This window comes from Molossus molossus, unplaced genomic scaffold, assembly GCF_014108415.1.
Source record: "Molossus molossus isolate mMolMol1 unplaced genomic scaffold, mMolMol1.p scaffold_m16_p_1, whole genome shotgun sequence".
NCBI classification, from domain to species: Eukaryota; Metazoa; Chordata; class Mammalia; order Chiroptera; family Molossidae; genus Molossus; species Molossus molossus.
In genome coordinates, this window is record NW_023425344.1 from 251,829,238 (window position 1) to 251,842,676 (window position 13,439).

A 13,439-nucleotide genomic window follows, 5' to 3' on the forward strand; every position below is an offset into this window, starting at 1 on the left:
AAGCTCCAAGCGCCAGGAAGCAGCAGCAGGGCCAGGGACACGCCCACAGCCACGCCCACAGCCACGCCCACGCCCACAGACTTTATTGCCTCATGGGGATGTGAGCCAGGTCCCTAGAAACCGTTTGATAAGGTCCAGCAATGCCTTCCAGAAGACACTACCGCGGGTCCCAACGTCATCGCTTCCAGCGTTGGGTCCCCCTTGGAGGCCTCCGCGACGGCGGCACGGCGTCCGCTTGGTTTCCATCCTGAGTCCAAGTGGACGCGCCCTCTGCTTTCCCGTCCTCCCCTGAAAAGTCACACCTGCGACCTCACTTGGTGGCAGGCCTGGGCGCGGGCTGGGCACCGGCTTTCCCGCCCTGCTCTGGACTGGCTAACTCCGTTCTCGCCGCGGACGCCACCATCGCGCAGGGGCCCGGCGCCGCGCCTGCAGCCTCGGCGAGCTCCTCGTCCTCCCTCTCCTCCGCCGAGAGGCTTTCTTGGGCATCAAAGAAGGTGACCGCTTCTTCCTGGAGCTTCGGCTCCGCCAGACGTGCCTGGTCCCCGGTGCTTTCGCTCGTCTTGCTGGGAGTGGAGGAGAACCCCAATTTGGGGAATCGGAACCAACCCGCCTTCTCCTGCCTCTTCGGCAGCTCTGCCTCCGGGCGGGCCTCGGGCTGCGTTCGGACCGGAGCAGGTGTTTGCGCCTCTTGTGTGACGTCAGCGCTGGTGTCCCCCGCAGAGGAAGAGAACCCGATGCTCGGAAGCCAAAACCTGAACCGACCGGAAGACCGCTTGCTGTCTGGTTTCTCTCTGGCAACCCCATCTTCATCTCGGCCGTCTTCAGGGGGGAATTCGAGGATTTCTGCGGGCTCTTCGTCCGAACAGCTGTCTGCAAACGGGGGGCCAGAGCACGCTTCAGACGCGAATGTCTGTGGCCCCAGCTCATGGACGCTGGAAGAGATCATTTCAAAAGGCTCTCCGGTACAAGGCTGGGGAGCTCCAGAAACAGGGGCAGCTCCCGGGGTGACTTGTTTGGAAGCCACTTGGAAGCCTTCGGGCAGCTGACTGTCCTGAGTGACCACGTGCACCTGGGCCTTCACAGGGCTCTCCAAGACCCTCCCCTTAAGCAGGGAGAATCCGTAAGAAGGCGTCTGGATCTTGGAGGCCGGGACCTCTGATTCCCGCACAATCTGAGTGGAAAAAGTCTCGGGTGCCGACGGGTCAGCAACCTGCGTTGTGACCCTGCTGTGTACAGTCACCTCTTGGCTCTCAACCCGAGCGCCGTGAATGTGTACTTTGACCTTGGAAATGGGGGACGCATCTGAGGAGAGGTCGGGGGCCACAGGCTGCTGCTGGGGGGCCCCAGCGCCTGCCTTCAGGACACTCACGCCCCAGGCTCCAGGGCTCTCCTTACACAGAGCCAAGTCGAGGCTGCTGTCTGGGCACCACACCTCTCTCACCGCCGGGACGAAGATGTCGGCCTCGCAGCTGGGGGCCGGGAAGGTGAACCTGGGCACCTTGAGCGGGGGGAACTTGACCGTGACCACAGAATCCTCCCAGGGCTGACACCTGTCAATGGTGGAGGTCTGGGCCGGCATGTCGGCCAGCGAAACCTTCAGTCTGACAGGGCCTTCGGGTGGGCAAGACGGCTGCTCTGCGCTCCCTGTCCCGCCGGCAGGAGTCTCGCTTGTTTCCCCTGGAGGAGCTTGGGCTTCTGAAAGTCTCTCTCTGGGCATCTGAAGCGGGAGGGAGCTTTCGCCTGGACAGAGCCTGGCCTTGGACGTGGGAAGATCAACAGGGAGTGTCCCGGCTGGGGGCAGGTGCAGCTCCAAGCCTTTGCTGTCAAGACTTCGCCTGAGAACCTCCGCCGCGTCTGCCTCCACCTCTGACCCAGGAGCACAGACCCCAGGACTGTGGACTGCAGCTGGTACCTCTCCTTTGCTGGGTGTGCCCAGCCCCCCAGCCCCACCCCGCTCCTTGGAGGAGCGCCAGAAGCTGGGCAGGCGGAGGGAGGGCATCCTAAACCAGCTGTCCTGCGAGCTGGCCAGCTCAGCTCCTGCTGCCGAGTCCTGCTCTGGGCTCCTCACCGGGGCGGCTGCAGGGTCTGGTTCACCACAGGCCGCCTGGAGGGAGTCTTCTGTGGAGAGGGCCGCCCCCCGAGGCTGGCTTGCCGAGCCTTCCCCAAGCTCACGCTCTTCTCTGCCATCTCCAAGAGGCAGGCCATGTTTGGGGAGAGGAAGGCTCTCTGCAGACTGGCTCACCTCTCCCTGGACCTGGCTGGGTCTGAGGCCAGGTTTGACAAAGCCCACAGTGGGAAGATGGACCTGTGGCAGGTGGAGGTTTTCGCCTGCTTCTTCTGAGAAGCCAGATGCTGCAGCAGCAGCAGCACCCCCGCAGCTGGCCCCCGCTGTGGCATGAGGGGCGCTAGAGACGGCATGCTCTGAGTCTCCAGGGGGCCCGTGGGACACGGCCAAGCTGGGTGTTTTCACCCTCCCCTTCTCTCCAGCCTTCTCAGGAGTCACGTCCATGTGGGCCTCCAGATGCAGAACATCAACTCCAGGCGTGCCCGCATCTACAGCCAGGCTATGTGCCGGGTCCTGTTTCCGCTCTGCTCCCTTCTTCGGGGATCGCCTGAAGCCCGGGAGCCTGAGCCGGGGCATTTTTAAGGGACTGCCTTTCCCGTCACGGTCGGTGTCTTCAGCTTCGCCCCCAGCTGCAACCATTGCTGGCTGCCCAGCACTGCCTGTGGGGCCTTCCGTCCCCTGGGACAAGGAGACACCTGCAGATGGCAGCTGGGTGCCTGACCACGGGAATACTGCGGCTTCCCCTGAGTCCAGCACCCCTGCAGGGCCGGGAGGAGACAGGGCGCCCCCCAAGGCACAGGGCTCCCCCTTGGCCTCTGCTGCCTTTGAGACTGAAAATCGGAACTTTGGTCCATGAAATTTAGGAAAAGTCACCCGTCCATAAGATGCATAAATCAGGGGGTCCACTGGTCCAGGGTGGCTGTCAGTCTGGGACAAAGGAGCGCTCTCCCAGGATGGCAGGGTGGCAGCGCATTGGGTGCTGAGGTGAGCATCGCCCTGACACTCAGAAAGAGTTTCCTGAAGCAGCTCCGGGCAAACAGTGGCTCTGGGGAGAGTCACCTGGTATTTGGTAAGCGTGACACCCTCACAAAAAGTGGCGGCAGAGGATTCAGCATGGTGACCACTAACATCAATACAGGCTGAAGAAGCACTGGGCCAGACTGGTGGGGGCACCTGCACAGACGGCTCCACCGCAGCACAAGGTTGCCCGAGAGACGTGCCAACGCCCACCCCTGAGAGCGTGAGGGGGGCACTCCCAGGCAGGGGACCTCCAGGATCGCCATCAGGGCTTCCCAGGCCTGTAGAACATGGTCCTGGAGGAGGAAAGACCCTGGAAATTTTGAAATGGGGTTTCTTAACATTGCTCTGTTCTGCAGAGGTTGCAGCCGATGAGACCCTACCCACAGTGACTATGGAAACAGAATGATCGGCGGCGTGGCCAGCTCCGTCAGCACTGTGAGAACAGGAACTCAGGTCTGCAGCTGGACCACTGCCATCAATATGAGGAGACACCACATAAGACCCACTGGATGATGACCCAAACAAGGACATGCTGACTTTGGGCATCTTGAACTTGCTGTCCCTGGAGGTCACCTCCGTGTCACCCAGGTCGATGTCTCCCTCCAACTTGGTGCCAGGTACCTGGATGTCCACCTCCATGCTGGGCATCGACACATCCACTTTGGAGATGGTCACCTCCCCTTTGGGGCCCTTTAAATCCAGTTTGGGGCCCTTGATGTCCACCTGCTGGCCCTTGAAGTCGACTTTGGGCATCTTCATGCTGGGCATCTGCACCTTGGGCAGGTGGCCCTTGAACTTGGTCACTTCTGCTTTGCCTTTGAGCTCGTCCACCGTCAACTCTCCCTCAGGGAGAGTGACCTCCAAGTCCACCCCAGGAAGTTTAATTTCACCAGATGGCAGTTGGATGCTACCCTCTGCAGCTCGCATATCACCCCCAAGGGAGGGTAGACTAGTCTCCCTCTTTGCCTTGGGCATAGGCACGTCTACCGATGTTCCCAAATCCTTGACTGGCCGAGACATGCCGAAGGACGGCATCTTGAACTTGGGCATCTTGAACTTGCTGTCCTGGGAGACCACCTCCGGGACCACAAGGCCAATGTCAGCCCCCACCTTGGCATCAGGTGCCTGGATATCAATGCTGGGCAGCGACACATCTACTTCAGGGACCATCACCTCTCCTTTGGTGCTCTTCAGGTCTACTATGGGGCCCTTGATGTCCACCTGGGGGTCACTGAAATCAAATGCTGGTTTCTTCATGCTGGGCATGTGCACCTTGGGTAGGTGCCCTTTGAGTCCAGCCTTGGAGGCAGGTCCATGGAGCTCTACCTCAGGTAGGTGGCCCTCCGGGAGCTTGACACTAAGCTCTCCTGTCTTGACATCCATACCAGCAGATGGCAGCTCAGTGCTAAGGTCGGTGGTCTTGATGTCACCTTTGATGGAGTGCAGAGACACTTCCCCGTGGGCCTGCGGCAGAAACATATCTACTGAGGACTCCAAGGATTTCCTTGGGGCTGAAGTACTGAAAGATGGCATCTTAAACTTGGGCATCTTGAACTTGCTATCCCTAGAGGCCACCTCCTTGTCCGGTAGACTGATGTCACCATCCAGCTTGGCGTCCAGTGCTGGGATGTCCACCTTCATGCTGGGCATTGACACATCCAATTGGGGGACGGTCACCTCCCCTTTCGGGCCCTTCAGGTCCAGTTTGGGACCCTTGATATCCACCTGGGGTCCTTTGAAGTCACCTTTGGGCATCTTCAAGCTGGGCATGTGCACCTTGGGAAGGTGCCCTTTGAGTCCAGCCTTGGCGGCAGGTCCATGGAGCTCTACGTCAGGTAGGTGGCCTTCTGGGAGCTTCACGGTAAGCTCACCTGTCTTCACATCCATATCTGCTGATGGGAGCTCAGTGCTCAGTTCGCTGGTCTTCATGGGGGGCAAGGACACTTCCACCTCGGCCTTGGGCAAGGACACGTCTGCTGATGCCTCTATGGATTTGCTTGGCACAGATGAACCAAAGGATGGCATCTTGAACTTGGGCATCTTGAACTTGCGATCTCTGGAGACCACCTCTTTGTCCCCAAGGCTAAGGTCACCTTCTAGCTTGAGATCCGGCGCCTGGATGTCCACCTCCACACTGGGCATTGACACATCCCAGTCGGGTATGGTCACCTCCCCTTTCGGGCCCCTGAGGTCCAGTTTAGGACCCTTGATATCCACCTGGGGTCCTTTGAAGTCAACTTTGGGCATCTTCATGCTGGGCATGTGCACCGTGGGCAGATGCCCCTTGAGTCCAGCCTTGGCGGCAGGTCCATGGAGCTCTACCTCAGGTAGGTGGCCCTCCGGGAGCTTCACGGTAACCTCACCAGTCTTCACATCCATATCTGCTGATGGGAGCTCAGTGCTCAGTTCGCTGGTCTTCATGGGGGGCAAGGACACTTCCACCTCGGCCTTTGGCAAGGAAACGTCTGCTGATGCCTCTATGGATTTGCTTGGCACAGATAAACCAAAGGATGGCATCTTGAACTTGGGCATCTTGAACTTGCTGTCTCTGAAGGCTACCACTTTGTCCCCAAGCCTAATGTCACCTTCTAGCTTGGCATCGGGCACCTGGATGTCCACCTCCACACTGGGCATTGACACATCCAATTCAGGGACGGTCACCTCCCCTTTGGGGCCCTTCAAGTCCAGTTTGGGACCCTTGATATCCACCTGGGGTCCTTTGAAGTCAACTTTGGGCATCTTCATGCTGGGCATGTGCACCTTGGGCAGGTGCCCTTTGAGTCCAGCCTTGGCGGCAGGTCCATGGAGCTCTACCTCAGGTAGGTGGCCCTCCGGGAGCTTCACGGTAAGCTCACCGGTCTTCACATCCATATCTGCTGATGGGAGCTCAGTGCCCAGTTCGCTGGTCTTGATTGTGGGCAAGGACACTTCTACATCTGTCTTGGGCAAGGACACGTCTGCTGATGCCTCTATGGATTTGCTTGGCACAGATGAACCAAAGGATGGCATCTTGAACTTGGGCATCTTGAACTTGCTGTCTCTGGAGGATACCTCCTTGTCACCAAGGCTAATGTCACCTTCTAGCTTGGCATCTGGTGCCTTGATGTCCACCTCCACACTGGGCATCGACACATCCAATTCAGGGACGATCACCTCCCCTTTCGGGCCCTTCAGGTCCAGTTTGGGACACTTGATATCTACCTGGGGTCCTTTGAAGTCAACTTTGGGCATCTTCATGCTGGGCATGTGCACCTTGTGCATATGCCCTTTGAGTCCGGCCTTGGCGGCAGGTCCATGGAGCTCTACGTCAGGTAGTTGGCCCTCCGGGAGCTTCATGGTAAGCTCACCTATCTTCACATCCATATCTGCTGATGGGAGCTCAGTGCTCAGTTCGCTGGTCTTCATGGGGGGCAAGGACAATTCCACCTCGGCCTTGGGCAAGGACACGTCTGCTGATGCCTCTATGGATTTGCTTGGCACAGATGAACCAAAGGATGGCATCTTGAACTTGGGCATCTTGAACTTGCTGTCTCTGGAGGCGACTTCCGTGTCCCCTAGGGTGAAGTCACCTTCTAGCTTCGCATCTGGTGCCTTGAAGTCTACCTCCACACTGGGCATTGACACATCCAACTCGGGTATGGTCACCTCCCCTTTGGGGCCCTTCAGGTCCAGTTTGGGACCCTTGATATCCACCTGGGGTCCTTTGAAGTCAACTTTGGGCATCTTCATGCTGGGCATGTGCACCTTGGGCAGGTGCCCTTTGAGTCCAGCCTTGGCGGCAGGTCCATGGAGCTCTACCTCAGGTAGGTGGCCCTCCGGGAGCTTCACGGTAAGCTCACCGGTCTTCACATCCATATCTGCTGATGGGAGCTCAGTGCCCAGTTCGCTGGTCTTCATGGTGGGCAAGGACACTTCCACCTCAGCCTTTGGCAAGGACACATCTACTGATGCCTCTATGGATTTGCTTGGCACAGATGAACCAAAGGATGGCATCTTGAACTTGGGCATCTTGAACTTGCTGTCTCTGGAGGCTACTTCTGTGTCCCCTAGGGAGACGTCACCTTCTAGCTTCGCATCTGGCGCCTTGAAGTCCACCTCCACACTGGGCATTGACACATCCAATTCAGGGACCGTCACCTCCCCTTTGGGGCCCTTCAGGTCCAGTTTGGGACCCTTGATATCCACCTGGGGTCCTTTGAAGTCAACTTTGGGCATCTTCATGCTGGGCATGTGCACCTTGGGCAGGTGCCCTTTGAGTCCAGCCTTGGCGGCAGGTCCATGGAGCTCTACCTCAGGTAGGTGGCCCTCCGGGAGCTTCACGGTAAGCTCACCTGTCTTCATATCCATATCTGCTGATGGGAGCTCAGTGCCCAGTTCGCTGGTCTTGATGGGGGGCAAGGACACTTCCACCTCAGCCTTTGGCAAGGAGACATCTACTGATGCCTCTATGGATTTGCTTGGTACAGATGAACCAAAGGATGGCATCTTGAACTTGGGCATCTTGAACTTGCTGTCTCTGGAGGCTATCTCCTTGACACCAATGCTGATGTCACCTTCTAGCCTGGTGTCCGGCGCCTGGATGTCTACCTCCACACTGGGCATTGACACATCCAATTCGGGGATGGAAACCTCCCCTTTCGGGCCCTTCAGGTCCAGTTTGGGACCCTTGATATCCACCTGGGGTCCTTTGAAGTCAACTTTGGGCATCTTCAAGCTGGGCATGTGCACCTTGGGAAGGTGCCCTTTGGGTCCAGCCTTGGCGGCAGGTCCATGGAGCTCTACCTCAGGTAGGTGGCCCTCCGGGAGCTTCACGGTAAGCTCACCTGTCTTCACATCCATATCTGCTGATGGGAGCTCAGTGCCCAGTTCGCTGGTCTTCATGGTGGGCAAGGACACTTCCAGCTCAGCCTTTGGCAAGGAGACATCTACTGATGCCTCTATGGATTTGCTTGGTACAGATGAACCAAAGGATGGCATCTTGAACTTGGGCATCTTGAACTTGCTGTCTCTGGAGGTGACTTCCGTGTCCCCTAGGGAGACGTCACCTTCTAGCTTCGCATCTGGCGCCTTGAAGTCCACCTCCACACTGGGCATTGACACATCCAATTCAGGGACCGTCACCTCCCCTTTGGGGCCCTTCAGGTCCAGTTTGGGACCCTTGATATCCACCTGGGGTCCTTTGAAGTCAACTTTGGGCATCTTCATGCTGGGCATGTGCACCGTGGGCAATTGCCCTTTGAGTCCAGCCTTGGCGGCAGGTCCATGGAGCTCTACCTCAGGTAGGTGGCCCTCCGGGAGCTTCACGGTAAGCTCACCTGTCTTCATATCCATATCTGCTGATGGGAGCTCAGTGCCCAGTTCGCTGGTCTTCATGGGGGGCAAGGACACTTCCACCTCAGCCGTAGGCAAGGACACGTCTACTGATGCCTCTATTGATTTGCTTGACACAGATGTACCAAATGATGGCACCTTGAACTTGGGCATCTTGAACTTGCTGTCTCTGGAGGCTACCTCCTTGTCACCAAGGCTAATGTCACCTTCCAGCTTGGCATCTGGCGCCTTGATGTCCACCTCCACACTGGGCATTGACACATCCAATTCAGGGACGGTCACCTCCCCTTTGGGGCCCTTCAGGTCCAGTTTGGGACCCTTGATATCCACCTGGGGTCCTTTGAAGTCAACTTTGGGCATCTTGATGCTGGGCATGTGCACCGTGGGCAATTGCCCTTTGAGTCCAGTCTTGGCGGCAGTTCCATGGAGCTCTACCTCAGGTAGGTGGCCCTCCGGGAGCTTCACGGAAAGCTCACCTGTCTTCACATCCATATCTGCTGATGGGAGCTCAGTGCTCAGTTCGCTGGTCTTCATGGGGGGCAAGGACACTTCCAGCTCAGCCTTTGGCAAGGAGACATCTACTGATGCCTCTATGGATTTGCTTGGTACAGATGAACCAAAGGATGGCATCTTGAACTTGGGCATTTTGAACTTGCTGTCTCTGGAGGGGACTTCCGTGTCCCCTAGGGAGACGTCACCTTCTAGCTTCGCATCTGGTGCCTTGATGTCCACCTCCACACCGGGCATTGACACATCCAATTTAGGTACCGTCATCTCCCCTTTGGGGCCCTTCAGGTCCAGTTTGGGACCCTTGATATCCACCTGGGGTCCTTTGAAGTCAACTTTGGGCATCTTCATGCTGGGCATGTGCACCTTGGGCAGGTGCCCTTTGAGTCCAGCCTTGGCGGCAGGTCCATGGAGCTCTACCTCAGGTAGGTGGCCCTCCGGGAGCTTCACGGTAAGCTCACCTGTCTTCATATCTATATCTGCTGATGGGAGCTCAGTGCCCAGTTCGCTGGTCTTCATGGTGGGCAAGGACACTTCCACCTCAGCCTTTGGCAAGGACACATCTACTGATGCCTCTATGGATTTGCTTGGCACAGATGAACCAAAGGATGGCATCTTGAACTTGGGCATCTTGAACTTGCTGTCTCTGGAGGCTACTTCTGTGTCCCCTAGGGAGACGTCACCTTCTAGCTTCGCATCTGGCGCCTTGAAGTCCACCTCCACACTGGGCATTGACACATCCAATTCAGGGACCGTCACCTCCCCTTTGGGGCCCTTCAGGTCCAGTTTGGGACCCTTGATATCCACCTGGGGTCCTTTGAAGTCAACTTTGGGCATCTTCATGCTGGGCATGTGCACCTTGGGCAGGTGCCCTTTGAGTCCAGCCTTGGCGGCAGGTCCATGGAGCTCTACCTCAGGTAGGTGGCCCTCCGGGAGCTTCACGGTAAGCTCACCTGTCTTCATATCCATATCTGCTGATGGGAGCTCAGTGCCCAGTTCGCTGGTCTTGATGGGGGGCAAGGACACTTCCACCTCAGCCTTTGGCAAGGAGACATCTACTGATGCCTCTATGGATTTGCTTGGTACAGATGAACCAAAGGATGGCATCTTGAACTTGGGCATCTTGAACTTGCTGTCTCTGGAGGCTATCTCCTTGACACCAATGCTGATGTCACCTTCTAGTCTGGTGTCCGGCGCCTGGATGTCTACCTCCACACTGGGCATTGACACATCCAATTCGGGGATGGAAACCTCCCCTTTCGGGCCCTTCAGGTCCAGTTTGGGACCCTTGATATCCACCTGGGGTCCTTTGAAGTCAACTTTGGGCATCTTCAAGCTGGGCATGTGCACCTTGGGAAGGTGCCCTTTGGGTCCAGCCTTGGCGGCAGGTCCATGGAGCTCTACCTCAGGTAGGTGGCCCTCCGGGAGCTTCACGGTAAGCTCACCTGTCTTCACATCCACATCTGCTGATGGGAGCTCAGTGCCCAGTTCGCTGGTCTTCATGGTGGGCAATGACACTTCCAGCTCAGCCTTTGGCAAGGAGACATCTACTGATGCCTCTATGGATTTGCTTGGTACAGATGAACCAAAGGATGGCATCTTGAACTTGGGCATCTTGAACTTGCTGTCTCTGGAGGGGACTTCCGTGTCCCCTAGGGAGACGTCACCTTCTAGCTTCGCATCTGGCGCCTTGAAGTCCACCTCCACACTGGGCATTGACACATCCAATTCAGGGACCGTCACCTCCCCTTTGGGGCCCTTCAGGTCCAGTTTGGGACCCTTGATATCCACCTGGGGTCCTTTGAAGTCAACTTTGGGCATCTTCATGCTGGGCATGTGCACCGTGGGCAATTGCCCTTTGAGTCCAGCCTTGGCGGCAGGTCCATGGAGCTCTACCTCAGGTAGGTGGCCCTCCGGGAGCTTCACGGTAAGCTCACCTGTCTTCACATCCATATCTGCTGATGGGAGCTCAGTGCTCAGTTCGCTGGTCTTCATGGGGGGCAAGGACACTTCCACCTCAGCCGTTGGCAAGGACACGTCTACTGATGCCTCTATTGATTTGCTTGGCACAGATGTACCAAAGGATGGCACCTTGAACTTGGGCATCTTGAACTTGCTGTCTCTGGAGGCTACCTCCTTGTCACCTAGGCTAATGTCACCTTCTAGCTTCGCATCTGGCGCCTTGAAGTCCACCTCCACACTGGGCATTGACACATCCAATTCAGGGACGGTCACCTCCCCTTTGGGGCCCTTCAGGTCCAGTTTGGGACCCTTGATATCCACCTGGGGTCCTTTGAAGTCAACTTTGGGCATCTTCATGCTGGGCATGTGCACCGTGGGCAATTGCCCTTTGAGTCCAGTCTTGGCGGCAGTTCCATGGAGCTCTACCTCAGGTAGGTGGCCCTCCGGGAGCTTCACGGTAAGCTCACCTGTCTTCACATCCATATCTGCTGATGGGAGCTCAGTGCTCAGTTCGCTGGTCTTCATGGGGGGCAAGGACACTTCCAGCTCAGCCTTTGGCAAGGAGACATCTACTGATGCCTCTATGGATTTGCTTGGTACAGATGAACCAAAGGATGGCATCTTGAACTTGGGCATTTTGAACTTGCTGTCTCTGGAGGGGACTTCCGTGTCCCCTAGGGAGACGTCACCTTCTAGCTTCGCATCTGGTGCCTTGAAGTCCACCTCCACACTGGGCATTGACACATCCAATTCAGGGACCTTCACCTCCCCTTTGGGGCCCTTCAGGTCCAGTTTGGGACCCTTGATATCCACCTGGGGTCCTTTGAAGTCAACTTTGGGCATCTTCATGCTGGGCATGTGCACCTTGGGCAGGTGCCCTTTGAGTCCAGCCTTGGCGGCAGGTCCATGGAGCTCTACCTCAGGTAGGTGGCCCTCCGGGAGCTTCACGGTAAGCTCACCTGTCTTCATATCTATATCTGCTGATGGGAGCTCAGTGCCCAGTTCGCTGGTCTTCATGGTGGGCAAGGACACTTCCACCTCAGCCTTTGGCAAGGACACATCTACTGATGCCTCTATGGATTTGCTTGGCACAGATGAACCAAAGGATGGCATCTTGAACTTGGGCATCTTGAACTTGCTGTCTCTGGAGGCTACTTCTGTGTCACCAAGGGAGACGTCACCTTCTAGCTTCGCATCTGGCGCCTTGATGTCCACCTCCACACTGGGCATTGACACATCCAATTCAGGGACCGTCACCTCCCCTTTGGGGCCCTTCAGGTCCAGTTTGGGACCCTTGATATCCACCTGGGGTCCTTTGAAGTCAACTTTGGGCATCTTCATGCTGGGCATGTGCATTGTGGGCAATTGCCCTTTGAGTCCAGCCTTGGCAGCAGGTTTATGGAGCTCTACCTCAGGTAGGTGGCCCTCCGGGAGCTTCACGGTAAGCTCACCTGTCTTCATATCCGTATCTGCTGATGGGAGCTCAGTGCTCAGTTCGCTGGTCTTGATGGGGGGCAAGGACACTTCCACCTCAGCCTTGGGAAAGGACACATCTGCTGATGCCTCTATGGATTTGCTTGGCACAGATGAACCAAAGGATGGCACCTTGAACTTGGGCATCTTGATCTTGCTGTCTCTGGAGGATACCTCCTTGTCACCAAGGATGATGTCACCTTCTAGCTTGGTGTCCGGCACCTGAATGTCTACCTCCACACTGGGCATTGAAACATCCAATTCAGGGACCTTCACCTCCCCTTTGGGGCCCTTCAGGTCCAGTTTGGGACCCTTGATATCCACCTGGGGTCCTTTGAAGTCAACTTTGGGCATCTTCATGCTGGGCATGTGCACCTTGGGCAGGTGCCCTTTGAGTCCAGCCTTGGCGGCAGGTCCATGGAGCTCTACCTCAGGTAGGTGGCCCTCCGGGAGCTTCACGGTAAGCTCACCTGTCTTCATATCCATATCTGTTGATGGGAGCTCAGTGCTCAGTTCGCTGCTCTTGATGGTGGGCAAGGACACTTCCACCTCGGCTTTGGGCAATGACACGTCTGCTGATGCCTCTATGGATTTGCTTGGCACAGATGAACCAAAGGATGGCATCTTGAACTTGGGCATCTTGAACTTGCTGTCTCTGGAGGCAACCTCCTTGTCACCAATGCTGATGTCACCTTCTAGCCTGGTGTCCGGCGCCTGGATGTCTACCTCCACACTGGGCATTGACACATCCAATTCAGGGACGGTCACCTCCCCTTTGGGGCCCTTCAGGTCCAGTTTGGGACCCTTGATATCCACCTGGGGTCCTTTGAAGTCAACTTTGGGCATCTTCATGCTGGGCATGTGCACCGTGGGCACTTCCCCTTTGAGTCCGGTTTTGGCGGCAGGTCCATGGAGCTCCACCTCAGGGAGGTGGCCCTCTCTGTGCTTCACGGTAAGGTCACCTGTCTTCACATCCATATCTGCTGATGAGAGTTCAGTGCCCAGTTCGCTGGTCTTCATGGGGGGCAAGAACACTTCCACTTCAGCCTTTGGCAAAGACACATCTAATGATGCCTCTATG

At 56.8% G+C, this 13,439-nt stretch overlaps 1 protein-coding gene across 1 annotated transcript in view; it reads right to left on the reverse strand.

The window, feature by feature from the left end:
• Positions 1-310: 310 nt before the first annotated feature.
• The window catches only part of AHNAK2 (AHNAK nucleoprotein 2), a 40,870-nt gene continuing 27,741 nt past the window's right edge, over positions 311-13,439 (reverse strand). The window contains exons 14-16 of the mRNA XM_036251532.1: positions 4,358-13,053; positions 3,466-3,859; positions 311-3,363 (exon numbers count right to left, since the gene is read on the reverse strand). Coding sequence (XP_036107425.1) covers positions 311-3,363; positions 3,466-3,859; positions 4,358-13,053 — 12,143 coding nt within the window. The remainder of the gene's footprint in view (positions 3,364-3,465; positions 3,860-4,357; positions 13,054-13,439) is intronic.